At 41.3% G+C, this 24,356-nt stretch overlaps 1 protein-coding gene across 3 annotated transcripts in view; it reads right to left on the bottom strand.

The window, feature by feature from the left end:
* The window catches only part of MDFIC (MyoD family inhibitor domain containing), a 65,823-nt gene extending 58,072 nt beyond the window's left edge, over positions 1–7,751 (bottom strand). The window contains exons 1-2 of one of the 3 annotated variants that reach the window (XM_068401952.1): positions 7,675–7,751; positions 5,437–5,592 (exon numbers count right to left, since the gene is read on the bottom strand). In XM_068401952.1, coding sequence (XP_068258053.1) covers positions 5,437–5,527 — 91 coding nt within the window. In that variant the 5' untranslated portion in view covers positions 5,528–5,592; positions 7,675–7,751. Of the gene's footprint in view, positions 1–5,436; positions 5,593–5,883; positions 5,952–6,081; positions 6,173–7,674 lie in introns of those variants that run through there. The other 2 variants (XM_068401951.1, XM_068401953.1) reach the window with 2 other exon arrangements.
* Positions 7,752–24,356: the final 16,605 nt, after the last annotated feature.

The following is a 24,356-nucleotide window of genomic DNA, read 5'->3' on the forward strand; positions in this document are numbered from 1 at the left end:
CCACAATAATACCAGGTTTCAAAATGCAACCTTTAACAGTAACACCCACCAGCTACTTCATGAAATGCCTAAAACTTTTAGGCATTTCACATAAAAGTAAGTTCAACTGTGCTATTCGTGTAGCAGAATGCCCATTCCAGTTCATTATTTGCCTGAAACGATCTCATTTCATTAATGACTGGTTGTACAATCTAATTCATGTTGATAATCCACAAATTATGGAATTGGAAGCCTCCATTTAGATGTTTGATTGTTTTAGAACTAAAATAACTGATTTGTTTTTATTTCATTTCAGTGGCTTTCACTTAAATGTCTCATTGCAATTTTCAATGGCCTCAAAAATGCCACTGAAAAAAACAGTCTTTTAAAATTAGTGCAATTCAACTGAACTTCTTGGAAAGCTCTTCCACAGAATTTTCCAGGTGCAAGCTATGGAACAACTATGAATGTACTACCAAGTTTGACAGCCCTGGACAAATTTCAGTCATGATAAATTAAAAATTAATAGCAACATACAAATAAGTACTCTGTGATATTAAAAGCATTAAAAAGTTCAAATACATAAGTGAAAAATTATTTTCAAAAAAAATCATATTAATTGTCATGTGATCAGTTATAAATTTATGTCATTCATCCAACAATGTTTCACATGTGTACAAAACTAGTTTCACGTAAGTGCTAAGCAACAGTCAGTGGCTATGGCTGTATTAGCAACAGCATGGGCCAATAAAAGTGGGCCTGTACAGTGGAAGAGTTGATTTTAAGGACACATTCCATATTATACATGTTCCAGGGGCTTTCTACTTTGGACTAGCTTTCAGATTTAATCTCAAAGGCTGAAGGCTTATTAGTGGCTGGATTGCATTAGGCACATTCCTGCAGTGCATCTTTCAGATTATTTTGTCCAAAAGGGATCCAGTCCAGGTCACTCCCCAAGATCACTCCACAATGCAAACCAATGCGGGGGTGAACAGGAGATTTACTTCAAAACTGCATTGCTGTTCCAAATGAAAACACTAGCATAACACATTCATGGCTGGATCCTACTTATTAGGAAAAATAAGTGTTTAAAATAAAGAGAAATCTAAGTTCTGAAGGCCTGGAATGGAACTTCAGAAGAATTATTCTAATATAAAATGAGCCTATGACATGAAACAAAAGTATTCCAAATTTGATGCAAGACCTTTACAGTCAACTCTATGAAACACAAGTCTATCACAACCATGTGGACATGAATCACTTTACTGGAATGGCATGCACGTGAAACTGAAAGCAGGAGTATATTTTTATGATAAACTAGTTAGACATTTAAGAAAGTTTTAGGTATTTTAGTCAGCAATGTTCAATAAAGGCCTCAGTACTGACAGACAGCGATGAAACAAACTAACACAGATTCACACAACTCTTCTCAGATTGCAAGTAGGAACACAAATACACAGGAAGTATTTGGTAAATTTGAGCAATCTGAGTGCACTCGTTAACCGTTAAAATACCCATTACTCATAACAATGAGGCACTGCTGGTAAACTGCAATAATTATGGTGATAGTAATCGTTGTTGCCTCAAGAATGTCCAAACATTCCCCGTAGTAAGTCTTCTGTCACCTCATCTCACCTAGCCAGCACGTTCCTTTAGCGTTCCTCATCATGAAAACAGTTAAGCACAGAAAACATGAAGAGGTTTGAATCACGTTCTTGAAAAGAAGCACATGCTTTTTGTACTTTTCTGAATGGAAGTATTAATTGCTGAATATGGTTTCTTTGGACACCAAATAAGAACTGCATCTCCATCCATCAACAGTGACATGATTTGCACCAGAGAGAACGGTCACTTATAGAACTTGACCCTTAATATTTCTGCTAGACTTCTCCATCCTCCTCCCCCATCCCATTAAGAAAAACAATTCTAGTGTATTTCCATCATCTAAAGAGTTATTAGAAAGTTCTTACAGTTGAAGTGCACTTAGCAGTCTCAATTTCATAATAGTTTTTTTATTGTTATTATTTTATTTATTTTCTTTCTAAATTGGAGAGCTAAGTATTATTCACTTGTTATTCTAGGTTACATCTAGTTATCAACAAGCAAAGGTAAAAGCATCCCACGTACTTTATAGATGACAGTCCTACATTTTCTAAAATGTGGCCTGATTCTCAAAATATAGTTCCATGTTCATGGAATTTCTCTCTTGTATTCCACTGTTTATTCAAATGCAGAGGATTTAATGAAAAAGTCTACCTGTACTCCACGTAATAATCATGACATGACCTCTAACATATGAAACATTTTCCTTAAAGCAGAGAGGCTAATGGTCACTAATTGTCACATTCCTTGCTTAGGGACATCATTTTGGTACCTACCAGTGGAGAAGATACTTGATCACAGCCAAATTGTAGTGGTCTGAGCATAGAGATGACACTATTCACTGACTACATTACACAGCACATAGGTAAAAGTGGTCATAATTTGATTCTAAGACCTGTGGAGCTACAGGAGAAGAGAGATGACATGACCAGGGTCTTGAAGAAGGGTGTACGATTAGAGCTACGCTTTTGTAAGGATGTGGCAAAAATTAACTAGATGTTTGCAGAAATTAGGTTAAACCTTTAATCCTGTAGACTATACCTTAGAGCAGCAGACTCCATTGGCACAGATAATGGTTTAAAGACTGAAATTGAGTATTGACATTACCACAAAAGAAGACGCTATGATTTCATTTGCTCTCTCTCATAGCACACTAATTGTGGAGGGGCAAAGTCCAATAATCTCACTAATATTTATGCATTAATTCAAAAATGAACTAACAAGGAAGAACAGTGATGGGAGAGATGTTGAGAGAACATGTGGGTTAAAGTAACACACAAAAATTCTTTTAAGTTGTGAAAGCCAGAGCATGCCACATCTATAGGCCAAAATACGTCTCAACCCACCGTTTTTACCATGTCCACAACTGACGTGTATCCCCGCAATCTGCATAAGTGTTATTACTTCTGTCTGGTTTTTAATTAGGTTGTGGGATAGCTATTTGTTGAATATTTAAAATTTGATTGAAGTTTCTTTTCCTTTCATGGAAAATATAATTTGGCTTCAGCATATGAATGTACATGATAGCAAGCAAAAGGAGTACTTTGAAGATCTGGATTTTTTTGATGATACCTCACAGAAGAGGAGAAGTTTGTTCTCAGGACATAAGGTATCTATACCAGTTAAACAAATATAGAAAGCATATTAAAGTATGCTGTTACCAATCAAAAATTCTTTCTCACTAGAATGCACTTAATAATTTATTATACATACAACATAAGCCATTTTTTTCTGATTAAGGAAACTTTATTCCTAGGTGGACACAGATTTCAAGTCTCTCACTGTAAATATATGGAGTCATCACATAAATATGATGAGGTGATTCTATGTAAAGTAGTAATTATTTCAAATTATTGCAGATTTTTCCAAATACCTCTAGCCTATTTCCAGAAATAATATGAATTTCAACCACAGCTTTTAAAATTATCACCAAATTCTAGAGAAGTCAGTGTACTTTTGGATGTCCTGGGGTAGTACAGAAAGAGCAGGGGGTGTTGAAAGTCCCAGACATATTATCTCAGATCTTCAGTCCTGGAATATCTGGACTACCTTACACTGTAACCACACACTGCAAAGCTGACAACAGAAATGCTGGAATATGGACTGGAAATGTTATGAACTCACCTCTTCCTCTTTCCACCCCCATTTCCCCAACAGACTTAGGCTAGAAAAAAGCAACAAATAGCCACAGTTATCCTTAAATCTAAGTTCACTAGAATAAAAATTATGTATTTGAATGCTGAATTCTGTAAAAAAAACAGCCTTGTCTTTCTGTGACCTATACATATGCTTTAAAATTGAGTGCGTGCCTTGAAAGGTGTGGCCAGTGAGCAAACCTGAATCAATATATTACACTTGTTTGTACCTTACTGAACCCTAAGAAAGTAACTCTATACTACTCCACCTCAACAGCTCTGAGCTGTAATTCTGTCATTCAGATTTTCTGCACATAACTTGTCCGTGACAGATTGGTGTTTGTTTCCTTACTTTTCACAAAAAGAAGAGCATGTATTGAAAATCTTGCAAAATGGAATCACATTAAGACTTTATTTCATAGTGAAAACTCAATTTAAAGTGGCACTGTAAGAATGAGACCACTTTCCAGGCTAGTTAGTTCACCGACTTACAACTTCAGTAACTTCGATGTATGGCCTACATGCAGAATTTAACCAGTGTGGCCACCTGATCACATGACAGATAAAAACAACACATTGAAAATAAACATGTATCACAGATACTGATGTTTCTGAAGAAAACACAATTCTAACATTTCAGTTCTGCATGCTTGATCTTCTGTATCTAATCTATTTTTATTATTATTTTTTACTGTTTAGAAGTTATGAGTCATTCTCTAGGACAAAAAAAAAAAAACAACAATAAGTAAGCATAAGCCAATTTAAAAAGTCTCACTGCCAGAACATTTTTTACTTAGCTACAGATATTTTCTGGTTTCTCAAATGAGTCTTCAGCTTTGATTTCACATAGCTATTGATTTTCCAAGTTACAAAAACAAGACTGCATCTTTAATCCACAGTTGCACAACTGTGTTACCAGGCTCTGCTCCAGTTAACCACTTATGAATAAAGTTACAGTTTTTGAACAAGCTTATTTGTCTGTTCTTCAGAGACTTTTTAAACTCTTGTCAGAATTCTGGAAAACAAAGCTGTAGCTGTAAACAAAAAAAAAATAATTAAGTCTCATCTTCACAGACCAGGACTCACGAGGCAAACATACTTCCCTATTTTGAGGATAACCTGTAATACACTTTGTCAAACTTCCTTACATGAAAGTGATCAAAATGTCAATGTATTTCGTGCAAATGCAAATAAGACATAACTTAAAGAATTTCTCTTTAAGATGAATGTAAACAACCTTAAACAGCTTTTAGCTGCAGCATCACAGAGTAACTGAAGAAAAAAACAGCAAAGTGACCTCCAACCTGAACAACGCTCCTGCTCCTGGATCAACCTTTCTCAATTTACTGCCAAGACCTGGAAGGAGAGCTTTACAGGAAAGAGCTTCTAAACACAAAGCTGAGAAACAAGAAAGCAATTTTTAAGGAGAAGCATCTGCCTCTGAAAGACTGCTGTTTTTCGAGTACTGAGAACCAGTGCTAACATCAGTGCACCTCTTTTTTCTTATTATTATCTTTTTTTTTTTGCATTTTCTACATAGGATTTCTGGTTAAAACTATTAATAAAGAGGTGGAAGTGAAAGCGTTACAGCGCTACACCAAAGAGGGGAGGTCGAGGGGAGGGGAAAGAGAAGAGGGGTTAAAACCCACCAAACAAATCCGTAAATATATCATTCAAATAAAAGGCGCGACAATTACAGCGAAACTTTAAAGCAGCTTACCTCGAGGGAGAGAGATCAAAGAGCTGTTTTCAGTCGGAGCTTGCTCTGGCCCTTCAGGCCCCGGAGGAAGAGGTTCTCTCACTTGGGACATCTGCCAGCTCTCTCTCGGAGTAATAACGAGCCTGCACCCCCCGCCAGCAAAACTAACACGCGACCCTGAAGGAACAAGCAAACGAAAGGGCTCGTTAATGTATTTTATGCAGAAAACTCACGGCTCGGGGGCGAGAGATTGAGGAGGGACAGCAACGAAGCGGCGGCAACTTTGCGGCGCGCCGGCGGGCGCGCCGCCCGCCCCCCACGGCGAGCACCCGCGGGGCCGGGGGGCGGCAGCCGCGGGGCGGGGGCGGCCGCGGGCCGTGAGCCGGGCGGCCGCGGGGGGCACCCGGGGGGGTGCCTGGGGGGCCCCGTCCGCCGCGGCGGAGCCGGCCGGCAGCCGACGCGCCCTACCGCCGCATTTCCTCCCGCTCCGCCGCGGCGCCCGGCCCGCCTCCGCGCCCCCGCCGCGGGAGTCTCCGTGCCGCTCCCCACGCCGCCGCTGCTGCTCCGGCTCCCCCGGCGGCCACCGCCGCCTCTCCCGCCGTGCCGCCCGCCCCGCGCCCACGGGCCTTCCCCCCCGGGCAGGCGCGCGCACACGCTGGCACTCACACCCGCTGTCCCCCCGCCGCCACAGTCACTCCTTCTCCATCATTTCCGGACAATGAAACATCCCGCTCCGACTGGCGGCGGCCGCGGCTCGGGGCGGCGGTTGTGCAGGTCCTGCCGCCCGGCAGCGACGGGCCCGCGGGCTGGGCTGGGCTGGGCTGCGCGGGGCCGGGACCGGGACCGGGGCCGGGGCCGGGGCCGCGGCTGGGGGGGGGTGCCTCGCTGCCCCCCGCCCCCAGCCGGGCCTCCAGCCACGGAAATTTCCCCAGGAGGCCGAAACCCGTCAAGCAGAAACAGAGAAGAAGGGAGGGGGGAAAAAAAAATCTGAAAGGGAGGCTTTCATGCCTGGACAGGGTTTGCAGCTGTAGCGCTTGGCAGCGGTGCAGGGGCACTTTGGCTGGTGCCGCCGCTGGCTCGGCACTCAGAAGTTGTCCGCCTGCTGCCGTTACTGTTTGCCTTTAACCAGTTGCGCCTCCGGAGCGGGGCAGGCGGCACGTGAAGCGCCGCAGGCCTCCACGCCTGCCCCCCGGGCTTCCCGCCCAGCTCGGAGTCTGGTCTTAACACTACCCAACCCTCTCGTGTACCTCAACTGGTAACATACAGGTATGTCTACAAAAAGGACTCCAAAGCGGGCATACAAAAACACGCAAAGGAACACGACGGACAGAACAAGCATTTTTCACAAGTTAAGCCCTAGAGAGCAAACTATTTCCTCCACTGTCACCTGCCAGGCAGTGTTCCCTGGGCTTTCTCTATATAGGAAATACATTTCTTTCCCATGGCACAGACTGATCTGATCAACAGCCTCATGCTCTGGTCTTGCCCACACCATGGAGTACTGCAATTATTGCTCATGTGTGTGCTGGTGTCCGTAAGCTACATGCTTTACTTTGCTTATGCTATCACATGTCACCTTTTGGTAACAAACTGTGTCCATGTTTAAGCTGTAATTTCCTTAAAACTTAGAAGCAGAATTTTTATTATGGTTTAGTAAATATACTTTACTAGTATGTCTCATTACAGTGTACAGCCAGGTATTTTTTGGGAAACAAAAGTAGGAAGACAAAATAGCCAAGTTACAGACTATCTACATCCTAACATAAGACCCTGTAACTGATGGATACTTATTTTGACATCATAAATGCTAAGGAATATGCTCAGGTATTAAAAGTTCACTTCTTAAAGTTTAACATTTCCCTGCAATGCTTGCAAACCAACTAGGACATAGTACAAGTACCTGACTAGGAGCCAGTTCTGTGTGAGACTCCACACAGTTCAGGGCTTCCTCCTATTTCAGAAGTCATCCATAATTCTGCACCACTGTATCACTTTTTTATTGGTCATTATTGGTGCAAAAGAGAACAGTGTGATGAAAGGTGCATTCCTCTGAGAAATACAAAATGTTTTATGTGGGGAAGAAGCTATGTAAAAAATCCATTTTGAGCACACAACATTATTATCGTACTGCATAATAATAATATTGGTCTCCATATCTACACTTTTCATCTACGAAAATATTGCATAACTTTCCATAGTGCCTTCTCTCCTCACTGTCCTGGGGGCAGAGCAATGGAGACAGAAGGTAGAATGACTTACCTCAAACTCCTAGTGAGTCAGTAGCAGAAGAGAGGTTATGACTCATACTCAATGTACAGGCTTGTGTTTTTCCCTCTGAAACTGGAATCGTAGCAGAGAACTGTGGGAGGAGCAATAATTTAGCCAACCACACCCTGCCTTCAAAATATTTGATTAGATAATAAATGCCTATGAAGAGCAGATACCATCCAGGGTTGGTGTTTGTTTTTTTTTTTAACCTTATCTATGAAACCCACATTGTAAACTTCATGGCGTTCAGTTTATCTTCTGAAAAACACTGATGGGATGAGCTCACCCTGCCAAGGTTCAACTGTGTAGCAGCCTACATAGAGTTTAAAGTAAGTAAATGAATGGAAGAGTATCTTCAACTGATATTGCTGCATTGCAGCTGATGCAGTGGGAGATAAGCCTAAGCAAAATCAGATTAAAAAAAAAGTAATAGAATTCAACATACACAAAGCACAAATCACTGAAATAGCACATTAAAAATATTGTGCAATGCATAATACATTACATACCAAAGACTGTGATGATTGTTAAAAGGTGGGTCCAGATGTGGTCACTGTTAATGAGATACCACAGATATGCAGATTTCATTGGCATAAGCCAACCATACAGCACTTCCTGACAGTACAACATAGTTCTGACAAATATACAGCTAATCTAAAATAATTGGTTTATTACTTTCGTTTAAAACATGTAGAATTTCTTCTCAGAAAGGGTTATTAGACATTGGAATGGGCTGCCCAGGCAGGTGGTGGAGTCACCATCTCTGGATGCGTTTAAGAAAAGACTGGACATGGCACTTAGTGCCATGGTCTAGTTGACATGGTGGTGTCAGGGCAATGGTTGGACTCGATGATCCCAGAGGTCTCTTCCAACCTGGTTGATTCTGTGATTCTATGTTGTAAAGTAAATGTATCATTCTAAAACGTTATTGAAAATTCTCAGGAACTGAGCAGTTCAGACAATAACATCAGCAGCCTTTCAAGTTGGCTACAAATATGAAATTTGCTGTATCTTACTACAGCAACTGAGTTACAGGCCGTTGCACATATGTATTCCAATATACTCTTCCATTACTAGGTCATAAAATTCAGTTATGGTCTTCTAGACCAATAATGGCAGATTTTGGGATGGATGTGAAGAGAAGCTCAAAACAGTTCCAAAAGGCAATAGGTATAGTTTGTAGGCAGGTAAATATTTCCTGAAAGAAAAAAAACCTTTCCAAGTTTTTTCCCTTCTAAAAATTGTCAGTAAAACAGATTCCTATTAGAAGTGCACAAAATGCAGAATATAATCATATGTCTTCAGGACAAAATGGGTCATCACCATTTTCTAGTCTGAGCTCCTACACTAGCCATATGGTAGATATTACCTCCATCCAAACCAGACTTTTCACTGAATGAAATAAAGTGTTTTAGAAAGACACAAGTTATTTATTTAAAGTAAACCCACAATATCCTGAAATTAACTGCTACAAAGGTTATTCACTTACATTACTAAAACCTCAAGCTATATTTCTAGCTTGAATTTTCCAAGGCAAACTTTTAGTCTTTGAGGTTTTTTGGATATCAGATAGTTTCTTGTGGAGGAAGTTTTGTATAGCAGAGTTGCTCATCTCAACAATGCTGTAGAAAATTTCTTCATAACTTTTCCAATAAAAAATGTTTTATTAAAAATATTAACTGCTTACACAGTGAAGAGAAGTGATCAATAACTATTACTTACGGATCAATACAGGTGTAGGTACTCAAATTTTCTCTCCATCCTAACACTTAACCTTTCCCTCTTCAAGACTACTCTTTAACTGATGCTGACTTCCTTCCATCAACAGGAACAGAGGAATCTGGAAAAATTGTACATCCTTCTTAACACCTTGGATCACTTAAATGTTTTTGAAAGATGGACAATAATATTTAGTCAATCTTTTTGTGATTGATTTCTTGTACCTTATTACCTGTGAGTTCAAGTTATCCTTCTGCTATGTCTAAGAACATGATTTTCAACTTTGGATTATGTGTTTTTAACACCTGTATATTACTCTAAACTTCATAGCTCTTTTCAGTACTAGGATCATGGCAGGATCTCTATCCTAAGTATTTTGTAGTGCGGCCACACTGAATGGGAAGACTGTTATAGTTAAAAAGGTTAAAGAAAAGACTTGGAGTTAAAGTTAAATTATATTATAAAATAATAGTATTACAAGTGAAGCTTACATTTTTTTTATATATTTACATCAAAAGCAGAAATACATGCAGTATATGCATAAAATCACAGTACAAGGGAATTTGAAGGTCACTACCATGCCTGATTTGGAGCAGTTTTTGTTTCTGGTGTTCACAGCCTAGTTTGTATATTACCCTTCTCCAAAACATCCTGCCGTGTAAAAAAAGCCATGTAAGATGTCAAGTGCCAGAACAGAGCTGGATGGGCTGTGTTGTAGATGAGGATTTGTGCTCTGTAAAACACAACCACTGAAGTGCTGTGGGACTGATAGTGCCTTAGGCACCAGCTGGTCCTAACAGGGCAACCAACCCCTTCTAGTCCAAGGAAATCCACCTCTGTAGAGCATAAACATAGAAACAAATAAGTAGTAGGATGCCTATAATGAAATTAGAGACATGAAGATTTAACTCCTTCCATAACCAGAAATGGAATAAAGAAATGCATTCTCTTTTAGAGAAGCAATTGGTTCCAGTAATGTTGTACATTACCTTGGGAGCAAGACAAAGTCTTTCTACTGTAAATGATTCTTGTCCAGGTTTGACATTTTTCTGCCACAGGATGGACTGCACAGTGGGGAGAAAGGGAATATGAGGCTTAATGACTGCCTTGTGCTGGCTCAAGCTGACATTTGAGAATTAAACTCAGTGTAAACATGAATGTAAAATATGAAAAGATATTTTTCTCCATTTTATTTTCCTGTTTATAGTAAGTATAATAGTATAAGAAATATTTGTTTCTGTAAAATATTTTCTAACAGATGCAAAGATTTCTTTTAAATTGATAAATTATGAAGTAAAATAAAATAAAATATTCCGAGGTGAATTATTTCTGATGTAACTCACTGAAGTCCAAGAAGTTGCATGAAGATGAATTCAGCTCAACAAGCTTTATCCTAGTTAAGGCGAAACACATCACATGGCATGGTTTATGGTAGTTTCAGCTATTCCTTAGCAAGCTCAAGCAAGTAGCTCACTCAAGCAGGTAATAGATCTCACATGAAAAAGTAACACATCATATATTGAGGCATGCAAAATGACGTTTCATCACAACAAAATGTCAACTAGTAATTTATTACATTCCTACAAATAAGTCAAGAAGAAATATTCAGTACTCAATTACAACTAAGTGTGCTGGATTGCAACAGTTAATTTATTTGCATATATTCCTTTCAATTATTCAGCTTTGCAGTTGATATCGCGCCTTAATCGAAAAACTTATTTACAACTTCAGAATAAACTTGAAATTCAGCAAAAGTGAGTGTTTCAAACTCTGTACTGATTTTTTAATGCATTCATGATTATTTGTGACGACATTAAAGATCATCTCAGCAAAGGCAAACGATGGACAACAGCATCTTTTGCGTTAATGGGACAGGAAGTTTAAGGGAATATTGATTAAAAAGTGTGGCTAACTGAACACAGGATATTGTAACATGAACTATACAGATACTTAGTAAATTTAGAATAACTTAATGAATTTACCTGAACCACTTAGTCATAATAATCCTAGAGGCTGTATTTATAGAAAGCAAAAAAAAATCTAAGCCAAATATTTCTGTTGCTTTTCAGGTCAACAAGGCTCCTTTTGCTTCTGTAACCTGAGCAGTATCTGGGTCTGGCATTATTCTACATTAGTATTTTATACACAATCCTTACAATTGTGAGTATTCATGAAATTTACATTACCTTTTCTCAGCAGTATCAAACTAATTGCCAATATCAAATGACGTTTGCAAAAATACCGTATCTAGAATTCCACAAAAAAAAAAATATTTCCATATGAAAAGAATACCTAGTCAATCCTTCCCAAAAATATTAAAATGAAAAATACCAAAACAAGTGTATTTTAGCAATAGAATAAATAATACAGTGGAACAGAAGACTGTATGTTATATTGCTGTGTGAGAACAGCAATATTTCAGTAAAAGCATTTGACACGGTCTCCCACAGCATCCTCGCATCTAAACTGAGGAAGTGTGGTCTGGATGATCGGGTAGTGAGGTGGATTGTGAACTGGCTGAAGGAAAGAAGCCAGAGAGTGGTGGTCAATGGGACAGAGTCCAATTGTACGCCTGTGTCTAGCGGAGTCCCTCAAGGGTCGGTACTGGGACCGGTTCTATTCAATATATTCATTAATGACTTGGATGAGGGAATAGAGTGCACTGTCAGCAAGTTCGCTGATGACACAAAACTGGGAGGAGTGGCTGAGATGCCGGAAGGCTGCGCAGCCATTCAGAGGGACCTAGACAGGCTGGAGAGTTGGGCGGGGAGAAACTTAATGAAATATAACAAGGGCAAGTGTAGAGTCCTGCATCTGGGCAAGAACAACCTCATGTACCAGTACAAGTTGGGGACAGACCTGTTGGAGAGCAGTGTAGGGGAAAGGGACCTGGGGGTCCTAGTGGACAACGGGATGACCATGAGCCAGCAGTGTGCCCTTGTGGCCAAGAAGGCCAATGGCATCCTGGGGTGTATTAGAAGGGGTGTGGTTAGCAGGTCGAGAGAGGTTCTCCTCCCCCTCTACTCTGCCCTGGTGAGGCCGCATCTGGAGTATTGTGTCCAGTTCTGGGCCCCTCAGTTCAAGAAGGACAAGGAACTGCTAGAGAGAGTCCAGCGCAGAGCCACGAAGATGATTAAGGGGGTGGAACATCTCCCTTATGAGGAGAGGCTGAGGGAGCTGGGTCTCTTTAGCTTAGAGAAGAGGAGACTGAGGGGTGACCTCATTAATGTTTATAAATATGTAAAGGGCAAGTGTCATGAGGATGGAGCCAGGCTCTTCTCAGTGACATCCCATCGAAAGATCATCTAGTCCAATCCCCCTGCCAGAGCAGGATTACCTAGACCATATCACACAGGAACGCATCCAGGCGGGTTTTGAATGCCTCCAGAGAAGGAGACTCCACAACCTCTCTGGGCAGCCTGTTCCAGTGTTCGGTCACCCTCACCGTAAAGAAGTTTTTCCTCATATTTATGTGGAACCTCCTGTGTTCCAACTTGCACCCATTGCCCCTTGTCCTGTCAAGGGATGTCACTGAGAAGAGCCAGATACAACCTCACCAGGGCAGAGTAGAGGGGGAGGAGAACCTCTCTTGACCTGCTAACCACACCCCTTCTAATACACCCCAGGATGCCATTGGCCTTCTTGGCCACAAGGGCACACTGCTGGCTCATGGTCATCCTGCTGTCCACTAGGACCCTCAGGTCCCTTTCTCCTACGCTGGTCTCCAACAGGTCTGTCCCCAACTTGTACTGGTACATGGGGTTGTTCTTACCCAGATAGAGGGCTCTACACTTGCCCTTGTTATATTTCATTAAGTTTCTCCCCGCCCAACTCTCCAGCCTGTCTAGGTCCCTCTGAATGGCTGCGCAGCCTTCTGGTGTGTCAGCCACTCCTCACAGTTTTGTGTCATCAGCGAACTTGCTGACAGTGCACTCTATTCCCTCATCCAAGTCATTAATGAATATATTGAATAGAACTGGTCCCAGTACCGACCCTTGAGGGACTCCGCTAGACACAGGCGTACAACTGGACTCTGTCCCATTGACCACCACTCTCTGGCTTCTTTCCTTCAGCCAGTTCACAATCCACCCCACTACCTGATCATCCAGACCACACTTCCTCAGTTTAGATGCGAGGATGCTGTGGGAGACCGTGTCAAACGCTTTACTGAAATCAAGATAGACCACATCCACAGCTTTACCACCATCTATCCACTGGGTTATGTCCTCATAAAAGGCTATCAAGTTGGTTGAGCATGACTTCCCCTTGGTGAAGCCATGTTGAGTGCCCCTAATGATCCCCTATCCTTGATGTGCCTAGAGACAGCACCAAGGACAAGTTGTTCCATCACCTTTCCGGGGATGGAGGTGAGGCTGACTGGTCTATAGTTCCCCGGGTCCTCCTTCTTGCCCTTTTTGAAGACTGGAGTGACATTCGCTTTCCTCCAGTCCTCAGGCACCTCTCCCGTTGCCCACGACTTAGCAAAGATGATGGAGAGTGACCTAGCAATGACTTCCGCCAGCTCCCTCAGCACCCGCGGGTGCATCCCATCAGGGCCCATGGATTTATGGATGTCCAGGTTGCTTAATTGGTCCCTGACCCAGCCCTCATCAACCAAGACAGATTCCTCCTCTAACCTGACTTCTTCTGGGGCCTCAGGGGTCCGGGGCTCCTCAGGACAGCCTCCAGTAGTATAGACAGAGGCAAAGAAGGCATTCAGTAACTCTGCCTTCTTTTTATCCTCTGTCTTCAGGGCCCCCACCTCATTCATCAGTGGGCCTACATTGCCTCTAGTGTTGGTTTTACCTGCAATGTATTTGAAGAAGCCCTTTCTGTTGTCCTTGACCTCTCTTGCAAGGTTTAATTGCAAGGAGGCCTTAGCTTTCCTAGTTGCCTCCCTACATCCTCTGACAACAGACTTATATTCCTCCCAAGTGGCCAGCCCCTCCTTCCATGATCTGGACACCCTCTTCTTCCACTTGAGTTTGCCCAGCAGTTCCCTGTTTAACCATGCAGGTCTCCTGGTACCCTTCCTTGACTTCCTACCTGCTGGGATGCTCTGATCTTGAGCTCGGAAGAAGCAGTCCTTGAATGCTAACCAACTATCTTGGGCCCCCTTACCTTCTAGTACCCTGTCCCATGGGATTTCCCCTAGCAATTGCTTGAAAAGGCCAAAGTTTGCCCTCCTGAAGTCCAGGGTTGTGATTCTGCTAGCTATTCTGTTCCTGCCACATGAGATCCTGAACTCTACCATCTCATGGTCACTACAACCAAGGCTGCCCTCAACCTTCACCTCTTCAGCCAGACCCTCCTTGTTAGTGAGGATAAGATCCAGCAGCGCTCCTCTCCTAGTTGGCTCATCCACCATTTGCATCAGAAAGTTATCATCAATGCACTGGAGGAACCTCCTGGACTGAGGATGACCGGCTGAGTGGGCCTCCCAGCAAATATCAGGGTAGTTGAAATCCCCCATGACAACCAGGCCCTGTAATTGTGAGAGTGCTCTCAGCTGCCTGTAGAAGGCCTCATCACCCTCCTCATCCTGATCCGGTGGCCTGTAATAGACACCCACAACAGTATCACCCCTGCCAGCCTGCCCCTTAATTCGCACCCACAAACTCTCAGCTCACTCCTGATCCGCCCCTGGACAGAACTCAATACATTCTAGCTGCTCACTCACATAAAGAGCAACTCCACCACCTCTCCTTAGTGGCCTGTCTTTCCTGAACAGGACATAGCCATCCATGACCACATTCCAGTCATGCGAGGCGTCCCACCAAGTCTCTGTAATTGCCACTAAATCATAGCCCCCCGACCGAACACGGATTTCTAACTCCTCCTGTTTATTCCCCATGCTGCGCGCATTGGTGTACAGGCATTTCAGGGAGCGAGCTGAGCACGCCGATTTGACCCCAGGGGGATGGGAGGCCTCCTGGTCTACCTCAACACTAGAGCGTTGTCCCAGTGGTGCAAGCCCAGCTACTACCCCACCCCCCTTCGAATCTAGTTTAAAGCTCTCTGAATGAGCCCTGCTAATTCCTGTCCCAGAACCCTTTTGCCCCGGCGACATAAACCTTTCCCATGTATTACCGTCACGCCTGGTGTCTTATAAAACCAGCCATTATCAAAGAACCCAAAGCCCTGCCTGTAGCACCAGTCTCGTAGCCAGGCATTTATAGAGAGAATCCTATTATTCCATCCCACGTCATCACCTGAAAATGGAAGGAGGGAGGAGAAAACAACTTGTGCCCTAGACTCTTTCACCAACCGTCCTAGGGCCTTGTAGTCTTTCTTCAGCCCCCTCAGCCTACGGGATGCAGCTTCTTCCCCACCTGTCTGGAAGATCAGCAGGGGGTAGTAGTCTGTGGCCTTCACCAGTTTGGGGAGTTTCCTGGTGATATCCCTGATTCGGGCTCCAGGCAGACTGCAGACCTCCCTGTGATGGGGGTCAGCTCTGCATATTGGGCCCTCAGTTCCCTTTAGGAAGGAGTCTCCAACCACTAAAACTCTTCTCTTCTTCCTTGTGGAGGAGGTAGCTATACGCCTGTCAGGTTTTTCTGACTGTGGTGGGACCTCTGATATAGGTTGCCTCTCCACCACATCCCCATTGGACTGGCTGTATTCCACTAGGGCTTCATATCTATTGCTCAGAGGCACCTGTGGAGGCGAGGTAGGCGAGGTAGGCAAGGAGGGCACTCGCCTTTTTCCACGGCCATAGACTTGCCTCCACTCACTCCTTTCCTCTAGGTTATTGTTTTCCACCTGAGAGGGGCAGAGTACAGGGGTCCCTCGATCCTGGGAGCTCTCCGGCAGGTGCTCCCATTTTTGTTGCAGGGAAGGCAGAGCCTGGCTCCACCAGTCTATCTCCATTTCAGCCTCCCGAATGCTCCTAAGCCTTTCTACTTCGGCTTGAAGCCTTTCAACCTGGCTTTGCAGCTGTGCCGCTTGGCCGAGCAGATCATCTACCTGCTCACAGCGCACACAGCCCCCTTTCACCACAGAGACGCTGTAGCATTCCCTGCAGCCTGCGACCTGCACCATCGCCTCCTTCCGTGGGAGCTCTGTCTGGGTTCCCACATCCATTTTGGTCTTCTTCCGCCAGGTGGAGACCATTGTTCTTTCACTGAGCTGGGAAATACCTGTTGGTGACACCCCTGGTTCACAGCTCCTTGGAGCCTTCCTCACCTTGTGCACTGGGAGGGAGTCAGCACCCTCCCCAACGAGCTGCAAATGACTGTGGCCTCCCCCGCCCTGGGATACAGACAGTCACTGCTGACTCACCCCCTCCCCTCTGGCCAGGGACCGGTCCCTGCCCTCCAGGAGGCTTTTTATCACCCGATCACAGGGGGTGGTTACATTTTAGTTTAGTGAGGTAGCTTATTACGCTGTACAAATTCCTCCATTTCTCTTTTCCTTTTTCTGTGGTTTATTTCAAACATTTTGAAGTATTAATGAAAATGCTGTAAAAGTCATCATGTTAAAGTATAATTTTATTTAACATTGTTTTACATTATAAGAGCTGTAAACAGGCTCCTGTAAACTTATACAAGCAGTTATTTTGAGGTCTGAGCTGTTTTTTTCTTTTATGGTTGTAAATAAAAGTAAGATAGTTTGTACTCAATTATTTTATAATTCTAACATACTAGCTGCTCACTCTCAGAGATTGTTTCAAGGTATAAATGCCAGCACGCTATAAATTACCCTGATCATCAATGATCAACAAAAACAATTTAAATACTTTCCTGTGGTTTTCCAAAGTGAGCTTCACATCTTCTCAATAAATTATTTGGATTTTCAAGTGTATAGTAATACACTTTATTATAATGAAAGTAAAGTTCTGATAACCAGGATCTACACCCAAGTAAAATTTAAGCAATTGTGGCATGGGAGTTTTCACTGTGTAATCTCTGTTGTTCCGGTCCTGGATCTCTGACCAGTTCCCTGATTTTTGCCTAATTTTGTTATGTTAGTAAAATAAATTTTTAAAAAAGTCAGATCCTTTAATGTAATAGTGGTAAGCCAATCCTGAGCTTGATCCAATACTCTCCAGAGTCTAGTTAAACTTTCAAGCACACTTTTATTTTGGGTTTGAAGAAGATTTGACACCTTTTTTTTAGGGTAAAAGGTATACTTTTAATTAGTTTACAGCATAAATATAATTAAGGAGTAAATCAAGGGAGTAGTATGAATGCTACTGTCATTTTTTCTCAGGCATTTGTCACTTGCAGGGGGGATATGAGACATTCCAGCCCGCTCCATTTTTTCCCACCTCAGCATCAGTCTGTTCTAAGGCTGGGAATGGGAGCGCTCCTCATATGGTCACCCCACGCTCTCAGACCAAAACAATGAATACTTCTCACCAGAATTATATCTTGCCTCTTCGTATTACCGTATATGGGTAATTCTGAAAAAGAATCATATAAAATTTAGAAAAGGGTTATTGAAGTGCTCTCTTAAAACACCATAACATCACCAAGGTCTTATTTTCTTGAGGAAAAAAAATACAATTTACATCTAGAAATTTATGTGAAGGAGCACTCAAGTCCTATATTCAGTAAGTATCTCCTTCTGCCTGCCATTGTAATGGGATCAAATATGCTAAGAATTAAAAAAAACCACTTTAATTTGTAAGAATGTGAAAATTATGTAATTCATGCTGTAAAAACTTTGTGCCGTATATGAAGAATTAGTACATTAAACCTAAATCTTCAGAAACATCTAAGTTACCAGCCATTGAATTTTCTTTTTATAAAACTGTAGCTGGAAAAGACAAAACATAGGTAAGCAGAAACACAAAGATATGCTATTTTTTCCTTATAATACCAAAAAAAGAACTCTCTCTTATGACATTTACAGCTTCTAATATCTGGTCACACTTCAAATTCTTGTCCTTTATCAGATTTGTTATGGAATGAGAAGTGGTGAATAGCACCAACAAGCTTCCGTGACAAAGGAGACAGTGTAATACTTTTTAAAATAAAGCAGAAGATAATTTGATCTCATTTTCTCAACATAAATGAGTGAACTTGGGAACAATGGCGTGACTTTGGCCTCACATTGATGCAAACAAAGTCAGAATCTTGACACATGGGTACAGCAGTCTGTAAAATATTGCATTAATTTGCTCTGCAGTTTGCAAGGAAATACACAATTTGGGAATTTGGTAAAATAAAGTGAAGGTTTTAGAAATATACAACATATTTCTGTACATATACATTAATATTTGTCTAAGTATCTGTCTAGACACCCGTAGTTAACTACACTCACAATGTGTATGCCGTAAAGGATATGCTACAGTAGACCATGAGATTATACATTTATCCTCATTTGTGAAGGTAGATGCCTAGAACTCATGAATGGAAAAAGATATATTATAAAGTGTTTAATCCTAATTAATATTTATTGAAGGAGACAAAGTAACAGTAAGGCAAACCTACAGTACTTTAGAAAAAAGTCAGCAAGTTGGTTTTCTTATCTTGAAATAGTTAATGAAGTTCTATGATTTATTTTAACCCTGAAGTGGGTTTCAAAAAACCCTGATTATATTAATGTACTAAAAGAAATACAATTGTCACTTAGTTTCATCAAGCATGACAGGTGACAGTTCCAAAGATAAACGCTGAAACTTGTGAAAATTGCAAGTTCAGGTTGAAGTGACAATAATATAGTAGCAATGGGATGGAATTGTGCTGTTCACTGCATTAATCAATACTACAATTTATTTTTTAATTTATGACAAATGTTTAATTTCATTAATTTATGACTAGGTTCTTTCTACTTAAGTTTTCCTTTTGGTCTTTGGATTTTGGTTTAATTTTAAAACATTCTAGCTATTTATAAATCCACAGGCAATCTCATAAAATATCACTGTTGGGAAAGAATCAGGTTTTTTCTTTTTGCTGTGTGCAATTTGGGAGATTGATAATATAACTAAATCAATTAAAGGGGCTGTGGCTCTATTAAGACTGGAAAAGTTGTACTGTTTTCACCTGTGTTATACTCTGTGCAAAATCAGAAGATTTAAATTTGTTCAGTTTATGATATCATCTCACTTATCTTTGCAAACCACAGGCTACACCTGCAATCCCCTAACAAAACCTAGCTTTTTTATTTCCAGTTGTGAACACATACACTACCGTACCAAGTCAGTGTCATATTTAGATTAGCACAGCCTGTATCATAGTGTCACAGATCTGAAGCTCTTGAACTGAGAGGATCCTACCATAGAATATTTTCATTACGACTTTGTGATTCAAAACACAAACACACCAACACACACACACTCTCCTTGTTGCAGTGCACATACCAGGTTTGCTTATGTTGTACTTTGTGATAGCCCACATAGTTGAGTTTTAGTACTTCGGGATAAGCAAACAGTTAAAAACTTTAATTTCTAATACAGTTAGAGAGCAGTGGTAAGGTGTGTGTACAGTAGATGTTTGTGGACAGCTATCGGTAAGAATGCTTGCAGCACCTAGAATAAGCACGTATTTGGGCTATTTTCTTTACATATGGTTAAATAAGATATATACAGTAATTGATATGTAAATTTAAACTTAAAAAATGGCAATAAGCGATCTCCTTCATGGTACTATAAAATCAATATGTGAAGGGTTTCTGGGGCAAACCTTTAGCTCTGGTTCAGGATACAAAACTCTTTCCAAGTAAAAATACAGGCAGTACCGAGTATCAGACAGTACTGAAAACTGACCTTGTCAACAGGTCTAAGCATGTCTTTGACCCCATTAGGGACAAGAAATAATGTAGACATTTTCATGTTGAATGTAAATAAATATATTATGTAAGCGTAAGCAGCCATGAACCTGTTGGTAGCTTTCTCTGCTGATGTCACATATTTCTGCTCTCTGCGCGTTGTATAAGCTTTAAGTTACGGACTTGCAACTTATATTGCTCTTTACATCTCCTGTACATCTGGCTCATTATTCTCATGACCTACCAAAATTCACATATAAATGGGTAATGTCTCTTAAACTTATTAATCCAGTTTGATTAAGAGACGATGTTCATAGCGGAGGAGTATATGAGGCAATTTATGGCTTTTGAGGGTGATTAAATGCTGAAATGGAGCCAAGGCATTGGATAATCACAAGAGCTAGTTATTGCTGGAGTATTCCAGCCACATGAACATTTTTGCCATCAGCCAGTAAGAGAAGCACATTTAACAAACAACATTAAGAAGACAGATTTTTTTAGCTAAATGAAGGTTTGAAATTCTATGATGTAACTGCAGTTGAGAACCCCCATTTGTGTCCCATGAAGGGCAGGTATAGGTAAAGCATATATAGAATTCAGGAGTGTGTTTCTCTCCCTAAGAGCAGGACTAAGGACAAATAATTGCATGAGGGAGTTACCTGTGTAGAAACTGAGGGCTGAGACTGAAGTGTGAACATATATGATTTGAGTTAGGATTTATGACTCATTTTCATATTGCTACTGTAAATGAGTAATAATTATCATCTGCCAAACAGGCCTGTTAGCACACGTTGGAAACAAGTCCAAAGCGGCTACAATTCTTCAGTCTCATGGGAACAGGCCTGTTTCATTTATATCTCCAAAAATATAAATGAAGTAAGGAATGACGCCTTAGGAAGAGGCCACTACGGAATTAGGAGAAGGGAGGTTCTGGTGGAAAACCCTCATAAGAGCTTGGAGAGGAAGTTGGAGTTGAGTTCAGGGGATTTTTATGATTTTTGTTTTTAGTTAATGCTGTGTGTCACAAACAAAAAGCCAATGCAGGGATACTACTCCGTATTTATTTAGACAGTGAAAACCAAGAGACTCAAATCATTCACAGATCCCACACAGTAGCCTGCTGTACACAAAATAGCAATGTTTGGTTATTTTATTTTTTTACAAAGAAGGCGTCACTAGTACTCTTGTAAAAACAAGATAAAGTCTTCTGCAGGTGAACTACTAAACCCAAGAATGTTAGGCTGTAATCTGTTGACTTCCAGAACTGGAGCAACCAATCTCTACATGCCCAGTGACGTTTCTGATCATCATTCACCCTCCTACTCCTTTGAACTCATATGCATCAGCCTAAAGTGGTATAAAATTCAACCCTCTTTTCGTTTAGCAGAAATGAAGCAGGAAGGTGGAAGGAAGATGCTGGAGAGCTGGGCAGGCAGGTTTGTAGAGTCTGTCCAAGAAGACTACACAGACAGCAGGTAACTCTGCTTCCACTGGCAAGCAGTGGAATTTAGTCAGAAAAGAAACATGAAGTGTTTGTCCTTCTCACTGACTGTTATGGAGAAAAAAAGAGAAGGCCTCATTTGCCCCAACAGTTTTCTGTCTTCAGTTTTCTGACTTTCTCACTTCATATCCACTAGCAATGATTCACAGAGATAAAAGGGAGGAAATCCAAATTTCTGAGCATATCTAATAGTCTTTTTTTAACAGCATCCTAGCAAGGACTGGAGATGGACTCTTACTGCACCGTAAAATACATGAATGCTTTTATTTACGGTTGCTAGATGTCTAATTTCAATGTCTAGTTTCTTCTCCCTAGGTAGTTTCAGAAGGAGGTGGGAAGACAGAGGAACACAGTGTTGCAGGGGGGCACTGATTTTCACTCCCCTTTGCTCATAGATGCTTTATCACTCCCATTACACACATAGTCTCACACGGTGAGAGACGAGAACCGAGGAACTGCTGTGTTGAGTCACTCCAGAGACTATTCCAGAGCAGTCTGTCTCAGAGAGCAGGCAACACCAGGTATTTCAGGGAAAAGTACAAGAAGTCAGTAATAAGTGTGGAATAATCCCTTCACATCTACACACTATGAGATCTTATACTAATTTGCAAAGAGCTGCTTTTTCTTTACCTCAGACATCAGACTTTGTCCATACAAGAGACCATCCCTATGCTTATGTTTATGCAGTTCAATCATTACATTTGGTTCTTCATAAAGAAATGTTTACAATCTCACTCTGATGTGATAAGGGATTCAATTTTTTTCTCTAAAAATCGCTTGAGCCTCAAACTGAATACGGTCTCAGTGCATCTAAATTCTGAGTCCCAGCTGAGCTTCTTTAAACGCAGTTTCTTCTGCATCTACCATTGCCTTTTTATTGATGCAGGAAACCTCAACTCTCATCTAAAATCTACCACAAACTTTCACTGTATCTACAAGCAAAATACTTCGTCTGTGCATGCCTTCTTTTTATTATATATGAGTTAAGGATGGCAGTATTTGCTTCCCAGGAAGGTTATATTAGCCTGAGATCCTGGGGCGGCAAGTACCAATGAATTCCAAACAGTAATTGTTTGTTAAAAACCTCAGGAATCTGGGAAACCAGCAAGTACGCCTGTCAATCATCTTCCACAGGACCATGTCAGGAGGCTCCGTTACGAGACACCATTACTGGATTTTCAGTCTTGCCCGACTATCAGTGTTCAAGTTTGGCCTATCTCACCTGTGGTATTATTGACAGATATGGCTTTACCCGCTTTTGCTTTCCTCAGGCAGTCAGAAAGGATGTGATGACAAAATAAGAGCTACCACTGAGATAGCAGGGTAGTTATCTCTGAAAGCATACTGGGACACGGTTTCAGAACAATCCCACAACACTATTTAGAAGTTGACTGGCTTCTTGTTAAGGACATAACAAACCAGTTTGTTCATTCTTGGGATGATAATGCTGTTTCACTGAAGTACAACTGAGTTCCTTTTACATTTTCTGTGTGCAGCAAAAAAACCTGTAACAATACTGTTGAGCCTTCTGAAATGAATACCTCTTGAAGCAATAAATCTGTTAAAGGAAAAAAATGGTTTCTGGGCACCAGGGCTATGTGTTTAAGGATTTGAACTTTCTTAATGCCTAAAACCTGGGAAAAAAGTCCAGAAAGGACACCCAATTAGAAAGATATTGACTCATCCTGACAAAGAGTGGGGGGAGGGAGAAAGGGAGGAAGGAGGGAAGAGATCAAGGCTCACAACAAAAGACCTATTCATTTATAACAGCTTGGCTGTGGAACCATTCCAGCATGCTTAAAAATACTTTATCCATTAGTTGGGAACTATTTTCTAAATGACAACTTGCTGCCCACATCTGACCACAACCAGCTCCCTTTTCACACTGAACATAGCAAGGTTCACATTGTCAAAAGCAGCTTGCCACCTCTTCTGGACGTTGTAGGGGGGTGAGGCAGAGTAAAGCAGAGGTGCCCCGTGCAAAACAAAAATCCCTGACCTCCAGCATATAGAAAGGGGAAGTACAATGCCATTCAGTTCCTCCCAGGCTATTTTAAGAAAAGAGGACGAACAAATACAACATTTAGCTAGAGTTCTCGTCACACGAAAAACAGGAAGATCATTTTAGGTTGATCAAGTTATTAAAAATAAGGTCATTTCATGCCTCAGTATATGAGCTCAACAATAGTCCTTTGCAATTTTATATGAGGCTGCTTTATGTTAAACTCTGATCACACACCTGAATAAAATCATCAAACATATCACCAATGTTCTTATACATTAGCCAACAGATAAACATTTTTAATTACAAATACTACATGCTTATTGAACAGCAGGGTTTTTTTAATGAAATTATTCTCTCCTAGGTACACTTCCTCCTCAGTTATGAAGTGGTATAGCTGGAACTATTAATATTTTCTGCTAGAGACTGTGGATACAACTTCACATAAAAGCTTTTCTTTATCTGAAATGTGAATGTTGCTGTAAAATCGGCATTTCTACCTTTTCACAGTATTTTGTTGCATATGCTTTCAGAGCTTAGTTTGAGGAAAATGAATGTCTGGTTTAATGTGTGTTTATTTCTCTTGACGCATACATTGCATCCTTATGTTAGTTTGCATTGAGACTCTGGAGAAGATGCTGGGAGAATCTTGTGCAGTTGATCTTCTCATCAAAGTATCAGCTTTTCTAAATGTGTCAGTCAGCTACAGCAAAAAGTACTCTGTATTACAATATATGC

Source organism: Nyctibius grandis, chromosome 5, assembly GCF_013368605.1.
Source record: "Nyctibius grandis isolate bNycGra1 chromosome 5, bNycGra1.pri, whole genome shotgun sequence".
Classification (NCBI taxonomy): Eukaryota; Metazoa; Chordata; class Aves; order Nyctibiiformes; family Nyctibiidae; genus Nyctibius; species Nyctibius grandis.